At 37.7% G+C, this 14,872-nt stretch overlaps 1 protein-coding gene across 2 annotated transcripts in view; it reads left to right on the top strand.

The window, feature by feature from the left end:
• SEMA3C (semaphorin 3C) overlaps window positions 1-14,872 on the top strand; it is a 122,485-nt gene that overhangs the window by 68,438 nt on the left and 39,175 nt on the right. For both annotated transcript variants that reach the window (XM_054073282.1, XM_054073272.1), the window contains exons 3-6: window positions 180-340; window positions 3,579-3,641; window positions 8,616-8,735; window positions 12,450-12,540. In XM_054073282.1, the coding sequence (XP_053929257.1) occupies window positions 180-340; window positions 3,579-3,641; window positions 8,616-8,735; window positions 12,450-12,540 (435 nt within the window). The remainder of the gene's footprint in view (window positions 1-179; window positions 341-3,578; window positions 3,642-8,615; window positions 8,736-12,449; window positions 12,541-14,872) is intronic.

Below are 14,872 nucleotides of genomic sequence, written 5' to 3'. Positions count from 1 at the left end.
GGGTAAGGGAATTTGTATTAACTCAACCATTACATTATTACCAAGTGCTTAATGAGGGTTTTTCTTCTCTTATTGGCCCCACTTGTTTTCAAAAGTGCCTTTATTTGGAAAGAAATGCAGTTGTGAAGCAAGAAGGGCTATTGAACTGCTTTACTAATTTCTTGGTTTTACCATTTCAGAGCTACAAGAAACTAAGACCTCTGAATATCACAGAATATCGCACAGTCCCCTGGATTACAGGATATTATTAATGGATGAAGATCAGGATCGGATCTACGTGGGCAGCAAAGATCATATTCTATCTTTGAATATTAATAATATAAGCCAGGACCCTCTCAGTGTAAGTTCAAGATTTCTTTTGAGAATCCAAGGTTACTTTCCTGTATGCCTTTCTTTTTAAGACAGAAAAAAATCATAGAATCATAGAATGGTTTGGGTTGAAAGGCGACTTAAAGATCATCTAGTTCCAGCCCCCCTGCTATGGGCAGGGACACCTCCCACTAGGTCAGATTGCTCAGAGACTCATCCAGCCTGGCCTTGAACACTTTAGGGAGGGGTCATTCACAGCTTCCCTGGGCAACCTGTTCCAGTGCCTCACCACTCTCATTGTGAAGAATTTCTTCCTAATGTCTGATGTAAATCTTCCTCCTTCCAATTTAAAGCCATCCCGCCCTCATCCTGTAACTCCACAGCTTTCTTGTATGCCTCCTTGAGATACTGGAAGGCCGCTATTAGGAACCTTCTCTTCTCCAGGCTGAACAGCCCCGACTCTCTCAGCCTGTCCTCATAGCACAGGTACTCTGACGGCCTTTGTGGACTTTCTCTGGACCTGTTCCAACAGTTCCATATCCTTATGTTGGGGATTCCAGAACTGGACGCAGTATTCCAGATGAAGTGTCCCAAGAGCAGAATAGAGGGGCAGAATCACTTCCCTCGCCCTGCTGGCCACGCTTCTTTTGATGCAGCCCAGGGTACGGTTGGCCTTCTGGGCTGCGAGTGCACATTGCCGGCTCACGTCAAAGGACCCCAAGTCCTTCTCTGCAGGGCTGCTCTCAATCACATCATTCCCCATCGTGTACCGAAATCGGGGATCACCCTGATCCAGGTGTAGGACCTTGCACTTGGCCTTGTTGAACCCCGTGAGGTTCGCACAGGCCCACTTCTACAGCTTGTCCACATCCCTCTGGATGGCATCCCATGATTCTGGTGTGAAAATTGCACTACTCAGCTTGGTGTCATTTTGTACCAGGAAGAAGTCCAGGCACGTACCTTACCGAACTGTTAGTCCTGGGTTTACGTGTGATACAAGATGAACAAACTATTGCTATGGCTGCTTCTCAAACACTGTTTAAAAACTGACCTTTTTAATAATTTTGAAGTGACATTCAGAATGGTTTGGCCTCATAAGGAAAATATATATGGATTGATGATTTCCTCTCCAAGATTTAAGATACTTCAGAGACAGAATTTAAAAGAGGCCTGTAAGGAAGATACATGCAACCATTTTCAGGCCATAGGGGAAAACCAACAAGGACAGAGTTGCCTTTAACCTTCGGCTATATTTATTTTTGTTTTGTACTCTAAAGCCTAATCTATTGTTATGTCTGTGTCAACCCTTGCCCTTCAGTTGGGTAGCTGAGACACATCCTGTTTGGAGTTTTCTGGACATTATGACCCTCACCTCTCTCCCAACAACCACCTCTTTTCAGGCTTCTTCTCTCACTTATCAAGATGCCATTTTCTGAGGACTCTGCGTCCCATGCCCCAAACTGTAGTAAGCAGCCTGTATATGGAACAAATTAAATTGTCAAATATCTAAACTACTGTGACAGGTATCTCTTTTGTTTCCAGAGCCAGTTTAAATCCAGCTTCACTGCATGTAAAATAATAGGTGGCTTGCAGAAATATTTGTGTGCGCAGAAAGCTGACTGTTAAGATGTTACCTCTCTACAGACTTTGCCTTGCCTATCTTTAGATTACCACAGCTACAACACTGCCTTAAAGTGTACCGTGTAGCCCTTGTTCTTCCAAATTCATCTGATCCTTTAATCTATGGGCTTTATTACTGAACCTCAGGAGTATCAAGGGGCAGAGATATCCAGCCTGCAGCAGCAAAGTTAAATGCCTTCCTTAAGAGGCAATGCTTTTAACGTGTCAGAAGGGAGAGAGAAGCCCTGCTGCAGGGTGATTAAGAGCACTTAAATTAGGCTTTTCTCTGAATCACCCTCTGGACATGCCTGTCTACCTGAATTGATTGTGCAGGGAGTCCTGGGAGGCTAACTCTAAGTTACACATTTAAATTAAATGCCTTTCGTGTGATGGCGTGAATGCTCCCTTCCTCCTCCTAATGGTACAGAAATATTCCTCTGAAATGGGGCCGCCTTCTCTGATCTGCATTAGCTTGTGTGACCTTCTTTCTAATTCCCATCTCACCAGTGATCTGGCCACCCTTATCTGGGAGCGGAGCTTCTGTGCTCCGGCATGGCTTCAACCTTACCCAAGCAGCTTGCTTTTAATTCTGCACAGAGTTCAGTTAGATAGAAAGGGTTCTATTGCATGAAATATATTCTGCAGTATAAAGCACAAGGCATTTCAATAGTCTATTTAGGGCCGGAAAAGTAAGAATAAAAAGAAAAACTCAACAGAAAGCAAAAACACCCCCAATTTTCTGGCAGCAAATATGATCACCCAATATTAGACTCAGAATTAATCTCTGTAATTCCATGTGTTCCTTTGTTTGTTTATTCATTTTTACAACAGATTCACCTTGCTAATCTTATGACATTATAGAAACTCTATATACATATGCATACATATCTACAAATCTGTATATATATGTATGTAAATGTATACACAGACATCTTTTAGTGCAATTATTTATGTTATCTCAAGGCTAAATGTTATCAGGCTCTGTCACCTACAAAATTTCTAGGGAGAGATTTCTGTTGGCTATCTTTTCTATTTCAAAATCCAAATAAATACTGAAAGAAGTTCAGTGACTTTAGGTTTTGAGTGTAGATCAGATAAACATTTAGACATTGAGGTGTTTGTTGGAAAAGTTTCTGTAGTGCAAGATATGTTGGAATGAAATCAAGAAATCAGCCTAAAATCTTAAGATTTTAAGCAATTTTTATCATAAGATATTGCAAACTTTTACTATTAAACTAAAAAAGTAAAATGGTGAGAACCTTTCTTTTAATATTTTAGTCTTCTATTGTCTAGTGTGACTAATATCTTGAAATTCAGTAGCAGCAAAAAAGTAAAGGCAGACAGTGATTTAGACAGTGCTGATGAAAATGTCTCTTATTTAGCAGAAAGACATTTAGATAAACTGATTAGTTTATCTTAAAAAAATTTAATAAATTTATTTTATTACAGCCAAAGGCCTAGGCCTTGTTTTGTTTACCGCAAGCTAAGACGGAAAGTTGTTTTCATTTATCAATGAAAATTCTGTTTTGTCTTATAGTCGAGGTATAAAAGATATAAAATTTGAACTTATCAGTGAAGTTAGGCAGTGAAGTGTTTTGTTTCAATTATGTAATAAATATGTTACTTAAAAGATATTTATTTCTTTGCAGATTTTCTGGCCGGCATCAGCAAACAAGGTTGAAGAGTGCAAAATGGCTGGCAAAGATCCTACAGTAAGTTATAATCCACATGCACACACATACACAAATTACGTACTTGGCAATAAAGTAAGAGCACCTTGAGTGCAGCCAAAAACAAAATGAAAGAAGTGTTTATTTTGCTTTTTAAATTCTCTGCAGGCGAAATGATAAAGTGAACTTATGAAAAAACAAGTTATGTAAATAGAGTGCACCTTCAGACTTTGACAGATGGAAGAAAACATGCACTGTCTGCTTCTATGCCTTTTTTCTTCTGGCTAGTCAAATTAGGTAGTAGTACTTTTCCAGCTACATCCTGGGGATGATGCTGAACAGGCTGCTGAGCTGGTGTGTGCTGTGGGGAAGTGCTCTAGCTGGCTGCTCGCCCCAGGAAGGGGCTCTATGGGTAGGTGGTATTCACTGTTTGCAGCCTGAAGACCCCAGACTCTGGAACACCCCAAACACCTCTTCTCATTACTTCCACAAAACAATACCCAGATATCTGAAAAGCAGTATGTTTTTACTAGAAAGATGACCTCTGAAATTACAGGAAACACCGACCATGGGGAGGTTATCATGAGTCATTCTGCGTCACAGCTAATTATTCTCCCATCTAAATGCAGACACCTTCCAAAGGACCTAAATCAGCTGGTAATCTCCCTGTACACTCTTTATAGACAACAGACAGAAATAAACTCTTTCAAAAGACCCAGTGAGTGGTAAAATACAGCAGAACCTCGCTTTGGCAGAGCTGCATATTACCATGGTTATCTTCATAAGGTGATTTGAATTTACAGTCTCTATACGCCTAGATTTTATTCACAGAGACAGCTAAATTGTAAAAGAAAAAGCAGAAAGGTGCATTTCAATTCTGTTTAGCTACCTTTTGACTTTTTACCAGTTCAGCAGCACCTAAAGATTTTATCTTGATTTTCTTTTTAACTCTTTAGATACAGATGTTTTCCAAGTGATATTTTAGTATCAGAATGTAATCTGAGCTAGAAAACTGCAATTTCTCACTACTAAATCTGTAGGAAAAAACAATTTTTCCTTATATTTTCATTTGAGAAAATAACTATGGAAGACAGAATTCTTCTCGTTAGGGATAACCATCCTTGGAACGTACTCCTCATTATTCATCTAGGATCATAATTGAAGTGACTGAAGGACATAAGCAGGTGTATCTAAAAATAGCTTTTAATTTCAGAAACAATAGGATTAATGCAAAACTCCACTCAATTTAGTTAAAAACTGTTACTTATTTCAAATGGATGTCATGCCTATGTCTCTGTGTCATGCCTAATATTTCTATTTATTTTAACTACCCATTTTGTTTTGTCAGCTAAGCCCACAAGTGTCATGCAATTCAGTTATTGCAATGTTACAGTAATTCACCTGAGTCCATTTTGTAAGAAAAATATGTGTGGGCTTTATTTGGAAGATTTATTGCAAATGCTGATGGATGTAAGGAAACCAGAAGGTTGGCCTACTGCAATGTTGCTGTAATAATTTTCTTTTTCAAAACTTTGGAGAGTAATTCACTCTATCGCTGCAGAGTGCCAGAGTGAGTCTTTATTAATAAGTATATTACTATTGCTAGGGCAGCTTATCCACTTTCTTTTCTGACAGCTATGGTAGTGAAAACCAAGTATTTTTACTATTGAATGTCTTGTGTTCCTATACATATTTACATTGTTCTAGTTACGGCAGCGTACAATAAGTTGCACAGCTAGTAGCCTGTTAAGTTGCACTAAATGTGAAAATAAAATGTATAGTTTTATTAATGATGTTTGATGTTGACCCTAGTTAGTGATGGCATCATCAACTTGTGACAGAATGGTTAAGGAATTTTGTTTTCTTTGAAATACAAAAGTTCATTAGTCTTTTAGTTATCTTTCCAACATATGATGACACTCTTCTGGGGCCAAAATAGGAAAAATGTAGATGATACTTTAAGCAGAAAGCAGTACATAAAATATGTGATCAGTGAGAAAGAAACCTAAGACACTGCTAAGTACTGGACTCTAGAGAACTTTTAATCTTTGATATTTATGGTGAGACTTCCCTAGCTTTTGATCATATCAAGTACTTAAATGTTGCTGCTATAGTGGACAGATTTCTGGATAGAATCTCTGGTTTTACAACAGTTTGCTTGTGTGTATAGGTAATATCCTGAAACGTAGTTAATTAAGAATATCCATGTACATCAACTTTTCTTTTGTAGTTGTCATCTGGAGTTTAAAAGAAAAAATTAAAAAAAAAAAAGGAGCAGCTGCTGCTCCCACTAAAATCAATGAGGAGTCTTATTGAAAGCTCACTGAAGTAATAAGAAAAAGTGAACTCAGTGTGAAATCACTGTTTGCAGCTTAAAATGTGTAGTTCGATTTTAATAGTATTCTTGGGAGTTTCATTCCTGATAATAATGAGAGAAACAGAGAAAGAATTTAGAAGAATGGAGTTTCAAATGAATAAAAAGAAAAAGGTGATAGGAGGAGTAAATGTGTGATAACATTCACGCATCAAAGAATAGTGATTGTCACAAAGTAAAAGTGGGATAGACTGGGAGCAGCCAGTTAAAGAAGTTTTTGCAGTCAGCAAATTCTTTCCCAAAGAAATTCTGGGCAGAGGGCGTGGCAGGGGATTCATGTCATTTGCCCTACATTAGACAAACATCAGTGTTTGAATTGTCTTCTTTGGCCAACTTTTCTCTTACTGAACAGAAAATGTCACCTCTAATCAGTGTGTTCACCAGGCTAACTTGAATGCTTTCATTAGTGTAACATCTATTTCTCTCCATTTACTGTGGTGATAACCTAGGGCATTGATGCGTAGCTTTCAGAAGTCTACAGTAAGGCAGTTCCCCAGACACTGTTACTGTGTGAGTTTTGGTATCAGGTCCAAGAGAAGCACCAGTATTATGTGAATATTTAGAGCTTAGTCAACATCTTTGACAAACTTCCATCCTAAAGACAACTATTTCATGTTACCTCAAGATGAGGATGATTTAAAAGCACAAAATACTCCAATATCAAGGAAAGGCAAACAAACAGAAACATAAGGGCTCTTGAATGGCAGTCCTACAGAATACATTCTGAAATAACATTTCTTGCTTTGTTGGGTTCTGGTGTCACTTTGTTGTACCCAAATTAATCATGTAGCAAAATGCAAATGGAGTTCAGTGGTTCAACACCAGAGAGATGGACAAGGATCAGAGAAGATCATAAAATGGACTTCCTGACGGAGAGTATTAAACTATAGGAATGATGTTATAGAGCCAACTTGTGTGATTTGTCTCTAAATCATAAAATCATAGAATACTTCGAGTTGCAAAGGACCTTTAAAGTTTATCTTGTTCACCTCACGCCCTGCAGTGAGCAAGAACATCTTCAGCTACATGAGGTTGCTCAGAGCCCAATCCAACCTGACCTTGCGTATTGAAATCATTAGTGAAGAGACATGAAGACACAGTATGTGTCAGATGGTTACTCTAGAAGGCTGTCCTTAAGTAAAAGAGCCATTTATCGAATTACCTCCTTATTCCTGCCATAGACACTTTGGAAAGCAAGTGACATGATGCTGAAGCAGCGTAGCAAGCGCCACATTCCAGTACTGTTCATGTAGGCATTGGTTCCTGGTCCTGATCCCTGAAGACTTTCCTTCTGGGATTTCTCAGCATGTAATCCTTTAGCTAGGAGTCATCTAGAAAAGTTTTGTGCAAACAGCAAGAAGAGAAAGCATCAGTTTACGCTGTGGCATACATAAGCTAGCGGTATACCTTCCTCTGTCCTTCTTCTCTTTCTGCAGCCACGGTGTGGATTTGTAATACTGCTGAGTAAACCCTGGCTTTGACAGCAAGACAGTATTAAAGCCATCTTTGAGCCATATTAAGATAGCTGGATAGGAGGAAATAGAAACATTTAGGAACAGCCCTCAGCTTTAGAGAAACAATATATTTTGACTGAGTTAAAGGATTTTTCTGATATAAGTAGAGCTAACACTTAACAGAAGACGTGCAGTGTTCCCTGTAGAGAAACTCCTTCTGTGAACTCTGAACCACCTAAAATTATGCACCGATTTTCAAATGTTATAGTATGTTAACAGTTCCTGCTGAACCAAAAATGTGAATGCCTTTAAATATAAATAAACTTTTCAGTCTGCTGAACAAGGATTAGCTCCACTGATTTTCATGAATATGGCTGATGATAGTTTCCAATCCCATGCTCACAAAACATGTGCAGTTCTCACTGTCATTAGTGGAGATTTGTATGATTGAATATGAAGGCAATTCTGGGATCTCAGTAAGAAAACATATTCAGAGAAAAATCAAGTTAAAGTGCAGTAAGAGTTGATCATAGTCAAAAAAGGGAAGAGCAAGAGAAGAAAGAAGTATGCTGGAAGAAGAGAACTGTAAATACAGTAGTGTAAAACTGCATAGTACTTAATATTGTTTAATTTTCATGCTGGTTTGAAGAAGTTATGACTGGTCTTCAAGATGAAGCAAAAATTCACTGTGTTGTTCAGAGTTTTAATGTTTGGGAAATATTTTTTATACAGATAATGGGACCTGAGATGATAGCTAGCGTTGTTTTTTTAATTATGTCCAGCTATGATGAAAAAATTAGAAAGAAATTAGAAAATAAAAGAGGCTGGTTTGGAGGTGTCCTTAAGGAAACTTCATAAAATTACTTATGTTTTCCTGCTGAGGCCCTGCTTTTTTCCTGTGCAAGGTGTAGAGAAGTCTGTGGATGAAAATTAGATTGCTATGTGGAAAAGGGAAAGCTGCACAGACACCCTAACTTCTCTGTAGTATCAATGCCCAGTTCTCAGACTAGGCAAAATGGCATGAAAAGAAAACAGAATTCTACAGCTGTTTAAATCCAGAAACTACCAAACTCAGTAGCTGTTTTCGTGATGCCTCTAAAATTATAAACTATGTGCATTACCTAGAGTTCGCAGCATCTAATAACACTTGCCAATGTGAAAGTATATATTTTTCTGTTTTCCCTGCAGCATGGCTGTGGAAACTTTGTGCGTGTGATTCAGTCATACAATCGCACACACCTATATGTCTGTGGCAGCGGTGCCTTCAGCCCCGTGTGTGTGTATGTTAACAGAGGGCGCAGGTCTGAGGTAAGTCTCTTTTTTTCCACTCATTTTGTGGTACATCTTACTAGTGTTATGCAAAACATAAAAACTTTAAAAATGCAAAAATCTATGATCCAAACAGGTTCCCCCAACCATGGTAAATAGAAAAAGAACAAAGATTCATAGTTTTCTGACCTGGTACCAGCAAGAAGCGAAGCCATGATCAACAGCTATGCCTCAGATACAATGTTTGTTCAAAATTCCAGTCCTAACAACTGCTGGGCTCCATTTGATACTACTTTTTTTTTGACATTGTCTGGGAAATTCATTCCTACAATTTATTGGAAAAATTGCCAAGAAATACTTGAAAGGAAATAGCCAGTTAGATAAAAAGTAAAATATGCAGTCCACTTTTCATAACTTCCATGTGTTACTGATTCCTGGGAGAAGCCCTTAAGGGGGCTAACGGATCAGCTATGTGAAGGTTTGCTGGGTTTCAGCTTAATCCCCACTAGATTCAATCTCAGTACACTAACTTTTATCTACAGCCCAAGTTTTGCCCCAGTAAATTCTCTCGGTATGAAGTCAGTAAGTTTTCTCATCACTGTGAGATCTTCCAAGGTGTAAATCTATTTTTCTCTAGACAGGTTTCCAGTTTTTCCATATTCGGTTTCACTGTATATTTTCAGTGTACAAAGTACCAGATGTTTCAGAAGTGTACTGTTTAAGTTTCCTTATTTGAGAGTGAATGTTTGTTGATGTGCAAATGTAATAGGTAGTAAATTAAGCAACCAGAAGGAGAAAGAAAAGCACATAACTGAGACCCGGCACCTCAGTAGCTTTTGGGTCAGATTCATGTCTGCAGGCACAGGGGTGTGCAGTACATTTTCATGTATAACATGGATGCAGGTATGTTGGGAAGGAAGATCAGAGTGCTACCTGGAGTTTTGCCTTGTGAGGGCAGATTTAAAAGCTGGGCTGGTTCCTAGGGAAGACACTGGGAAATTCATCACTGATTTCATTCTGGCCAAGACCCAAGACTGTTGGTGAGGCTGCCAGGTGATAAATCATTGTTTTCTCCACATAGGTTTCCACTGGATGATCCCAATGACTTTTGGTAGATCCCTACCTGGCTTCAGCCTCCCTAACAGAATACATAGTCCGAATCACCACACCTTCAGTTCTATTGAGTTATCTAAAAGTAGAGGTTCATAGGCCTGGGTTTAGAACCACGATCAGAACTGAATGTGTGAATCCATCCTTCTGGTTAATGGAGTCTACATTGTATTTTGAAACTGAGAGCAGCTTTCCTCAGCATTATCCTGTTTCTTGACAAATTATTTAAAATATGGGAAGTAAACTCATTAGTGTCTAGTTAATGCGGTATTCCTTTATCAGCTTAAGTAGTAGCATTGTAGTCCAGAAAACTTTAAATCTCATTGTTGTAGGGTTTTTGAAAATGAGTGAGAGAGGGGAACAGCAGGAAATGACATCTCCAGATGATGCAAGATGCTAAATTTCTTAAATTAAAAATAAAGAGACGTCTTGGAAGAGCAGAATTGGCGTCACTTAGCCTGTCTGTATAGTTATATGTCTGTGATCAATTGATCAAATAAACTGCTGTTTCAGCTGTCTGGAGTCTGTCAGACACTTGAATGTAGGCATTGCAAGCAAATCCATTACGGTACAGGCCAACAATAGCATAGCAGTTTAAAACCAAGAATTTCCTTCTGAACTATTACATGTATCAGTGCATGACTAATGAATAGAGCAGAATGAAGAGCTATGTAGTGGGGACTAGTGAGAACTTGATTTTTTCTGCTTTTATAATTTCACCTTTAATTTAACACAGATTTCCATGCACAGAAGTCTGGTTTTGCACATGCAAAATGGATATTTTAGAAAGCACATCTGTTTTTCTCTAGGAGCTACAAAGCCTGACAGTAAAAGTTGTAGCCAACAATCATAATAACTGGGCCTATTTTGCTCTTTTGTCTCCATGATTCCATATAATCTCACAAAAAAAAGGAGGCTTCATTCATGAGACAGAATGTTGTTCTTTTCCCTGAAACAGAGGTTAAAAAATGATTAATTTTCTTGCTTTGGACACTTGATATCTTGGTCTTTGGTAATGACTCTCTTAGTCATCTAAATATATTCTAATGACAAAGTAAATACAAACAGAAGGAAACGTAATGACTATGTGAATTTATTACAGGCTGAAAAGTAGTTTAATATATATGAAAATTAGGTGTAATCCTGGAACTAGCATAATAGTGCAGTGTTAGGCATTTTGAATTGTTAAATAGTGGTATACTATAGTAAATATGGATTAACATCAAGCTGCACATTAATCTAGAACTAAAACCACAACCAAAAAAACACAGGGTCACATTAGAAACTTCATACTTATGTCTTAACATTGTTTAGAGAGCTCATTACTGCAGGACTAGATAAGATCTCGATGACTGAAACAGGCAAAACAGAAGAGGGGAAAAAGAGATAGGAGGTAATGGATATGAAAACTTCCTGCTCTAGCTAAGCGTTTCAGGTTGGTGGAGTGTCCAACTCCATCTAGCCAGATGGCTGCTCAGTGATCTGTGTGGCATCCCCATTGACTTCTCATTTACATTAATTGTTAAAAGGAATATAAAGAGTTGCTGCTCTTAGTCAAATAGTGAATACATTGGCATATACATCACAGAAGGCTTTCTTTGGATTTTTTGTCAGCTACATTTTTCTGTTCAAACAGAGACGTTTTAAGTTTGGTTGGTTGTTTTTTTTTCCTTTGTGTTTTGGGGTCTTTTATTAAAGTTAGAAATTTGTTACAAGACACTAGGAACAAATTGTTTGTTTGTTTGGTATGTAATGGTATACAAGTTAATGTGATGGAGTGATACCTCTGCCACTACTGACTGCAGTTTTTAAAGAACAGACTTGAATCCATTCTTGCTCAGCATACTGTAATCTTCAGTATTGCTGGGAACCAAGAAGTGAAGAGGTGCACCAAGATGGATGAATTTTCTAAAGATATTCAGACTGTTTGTATTTCAAGCTGTAGTACAGGTTGCTTCTACTTTGCCAAATAGATTTCCTATTTATAAATCACTTAAAATATAAGTAAAGTCTCATATCAAGATTCCTAAGCAGCAAAAAATTTCCAAGAGATTTCAGGCTACAGCAAGAGGTATTGATAGATCATCTGTCACTATGGAATTGGAGCTCTGCACATAGCCCAAGAGATGGTATTGAAAAAAAATAAGTATGATTTAGGGGATTTTTGGAGGTCTGATAGCTCAGTAATAAGCAAATTATTTATACTATCAACAAATGACCATTGTCATAAGAGTTTTTTTTTTTTTTAATATGTGTTATAGTTCTGGTAGCTTTATTATAATGTCCTAGATTAGTATATGTCTCACCATGTATTCAGCAAAGTAGTGATAAATAACTTCAAAAACATCTTCATAGATGTTATTGCAGAGATCAGTCAACCTCTCCAAAGTATAACTGAACTAGAGGAAAATTTTCTGTTTCAGTATCTTGAATTAATAACATGAGTCTTGAAAATAACTGGATACCAGTGAAAAAGTTGTCTGAAATGATGATGAAATTCTGAATAAGAAAGCTAAACTGCTGATATCACAGCAAAAGTTCCCAGCAGATCTGAGCATTGTTAATGCTGGGAACAGCCGAGCATAAACTTTTTATGTCTGATGGTTTCTTAAATGAGAAGTCACATATAAATTTTCATTGCAGGAACAAATCTTCAAGATTGACTCGAAGTGTGAATCAGGGAAGGGACGCTGTTCTTTCAACCCCAATGTGAACACGGTGTCTGTTATGATCAGTAAGTAAAGATACTCCAAGTTGCTGAGTTCTAAACTTGTGTGATGTGCAATGTGGATTGATGGGATGTCTGAAATGAGACACAGAATTCAGCCTCCAAGGAGCGATACCTTGTGTCTGCCTGATGGTCACAAGGGTTGGGTCCATCCTTGTTTCAAGGTTTACATGAAGCTAAAGGTGGGTGTACAAATGAAATGCAGAAATAAGCTACTGAAAGAGGGAGAGAAAGAAACAGAAAACAAAAGACTGTCCGTTTTCCAGCTTACACATTTTTCCCAGGGTTAGTTTCAAGTCTGTATTACCCTGTCTAGCATTTTATGTTTGAACAGTTTCTGACCTTGTTCATTCTAGACAGCACTTGTGTCTCATTTAATTATTTGTAAAACCTCAGAGTAGACAGGGAAATAAAGCCTGAAGACTTCAGTTGCTTTGAATTTCATTTTTGTTGTCATCTCTGCTGTAGAGCCCACCAGCTATTGCAAGCTCTTCATTCTTTAATTGGCCTTATACCCGACCAATTTTGCAATTTTATTCTATTAGAAAGGCCAGAAAGTGATACAACTGACACACCTCAAATATTCTTGTGTATTGGTGGTGACTGTGCTCAGTGACTGTGAGACACCCCATACAAAGAATTACTGCAATACCTATTGCACACGTAATTGAAACCTCAAAGGGGAATACACTTTGTGCAACCTAAGTCATCAGTAAAAGAAGCTGGGTTTTGTTTTTTTCCAACCAGGAAACATGTTATATATACTTAGTGTAACCTGACCTTTCACATTTGCAGCATGTTCACAGGCTTTTTCAACATGTGCCTGCTCCTTCCTATGTTTTTGGCAATGAAAGGAACAGCAGTTGCACAGTCTTTTCAGGCTTTCTTAGCAAATAAAACTTACTGCACACAAGTACTGCTTATTTCACCCAGGATTTACAAGGGAACAGTGAGAAGTGTTTCTGCCCTTCAGCTTCCACTGAAATCAGTGGCAATTACATATTGTGCCTTTGGAGTTTGAGTCTTGTGGAGCTTAAGGGAAGCATCATATAGTCTATCCTACATGGTCTGTTCAAAGTATAAACTAGGTTTTTTTTAATTCCTCATTGCAAATATATTTAGTACAAAGGACAGGTAATTTTATTCACAGGTGTATGAACTGAAGCACCTTTAGAAGACAGGCAAATGCTACCCAGATATCTCTCTGAACTTTTGCTGCCCTTACATCTTTAACTCATCAGTGATCTGTGCTCAGTGTTTACAGACACTCACTGTGTAAAGAAAATGTTTATTTGAAGTTAATGATGGATTAATCTACTGCTAATCATTGCTATTCTGGTAATATTAAGTGAATCAACTTAATATTTGTCATTAAAAAGTAAGGTTCCCTTCCCTTGTTCCTTACGGTCTTTATGGAACACCATTAAAGTACATTGTTTCTCAGTTACTGTATATACTGTATATACTGATTTTTTTATGCAATAGATCTGTGGAAGTTTTGTTCAACTTAGTAGACTTTATGTTATCTCCCTTGATGTCTCAATTATGTTACTAAAGAGACCTTCCCTCTTGTTTGACTTGTCTTTCATGATATAATTAATCTATGAAGTTTAAATTACTCTGCAAAGGTCACATTCTTTTTCAATGGAGTCCCACAGATTGAGTTTTATACTTTCTCCCTGCAACTACAAACTCCAGTCACTTCAAAAACATTAAGCTTGAATGAATTTAGCCTCACTATCCATGCTGGAAAAGGGAAGATTTTGTATATCGCAGCTTGAGTTAAAAGGCGAGGACTGAGCCCATGTACTGGACTGTCCTTTGAACATTCTTCTACCAGAGGAATTCATTCCTCTCGTTTCTTAAGATGGGAGACACTGACAGACTGGATAACTCTTCCATAACAAAAGAACCAGTTTTAAATATAGCTGCAATTTCTTGACAGCTTTGGGCATCACTAGCCTAGAATACAGCAGGAAAGCTGATTCACCCTTCAGAGAAAAGTGATGCTATTAAAAAAGTTTTGAACTTGGTACAATTTAACATTGACTCTTTGCATCAAACCAATGAAAACTGTGCTTTGAAGAAGCTTGCAAGAGATATTTATAAAAGCAGACTTACCTCATCGGTTCAGTAATTCCATCAATAACAAAGACAAGAAGTGTGAACTAGTTGTGCTGTGCAGACCAATTGCTGTGAGGAATTGAAGAATTTGACCAAAAGGAAGTAGAGCTGGTGAATATCATCTGATACATGATTAACAAGTAAACACTAGGAATGCTTAAGACAGAACTAATAGCATTGATTTATAATAGGATTAAAATTACATAGTGTAGTA

Source organism: Cuculus canorus, chromosome 1 (assembly GCF_017976375.1).
Source record: "Cuculus canorus isolate bCucCan1 chromosome 1, bCucCan1.pri, whole genome shotgun sequence".
In the NCBI taxonomy this organism is placed as follows: Eukaryota; Metazoa; Chordata; class Aves; order Cuculiformes; family Cuculidae; genus Cuculus; species Cuculus canorus.
This window is presented reverse-complemented; position numbering and strand designations above follow the sequence as displayed.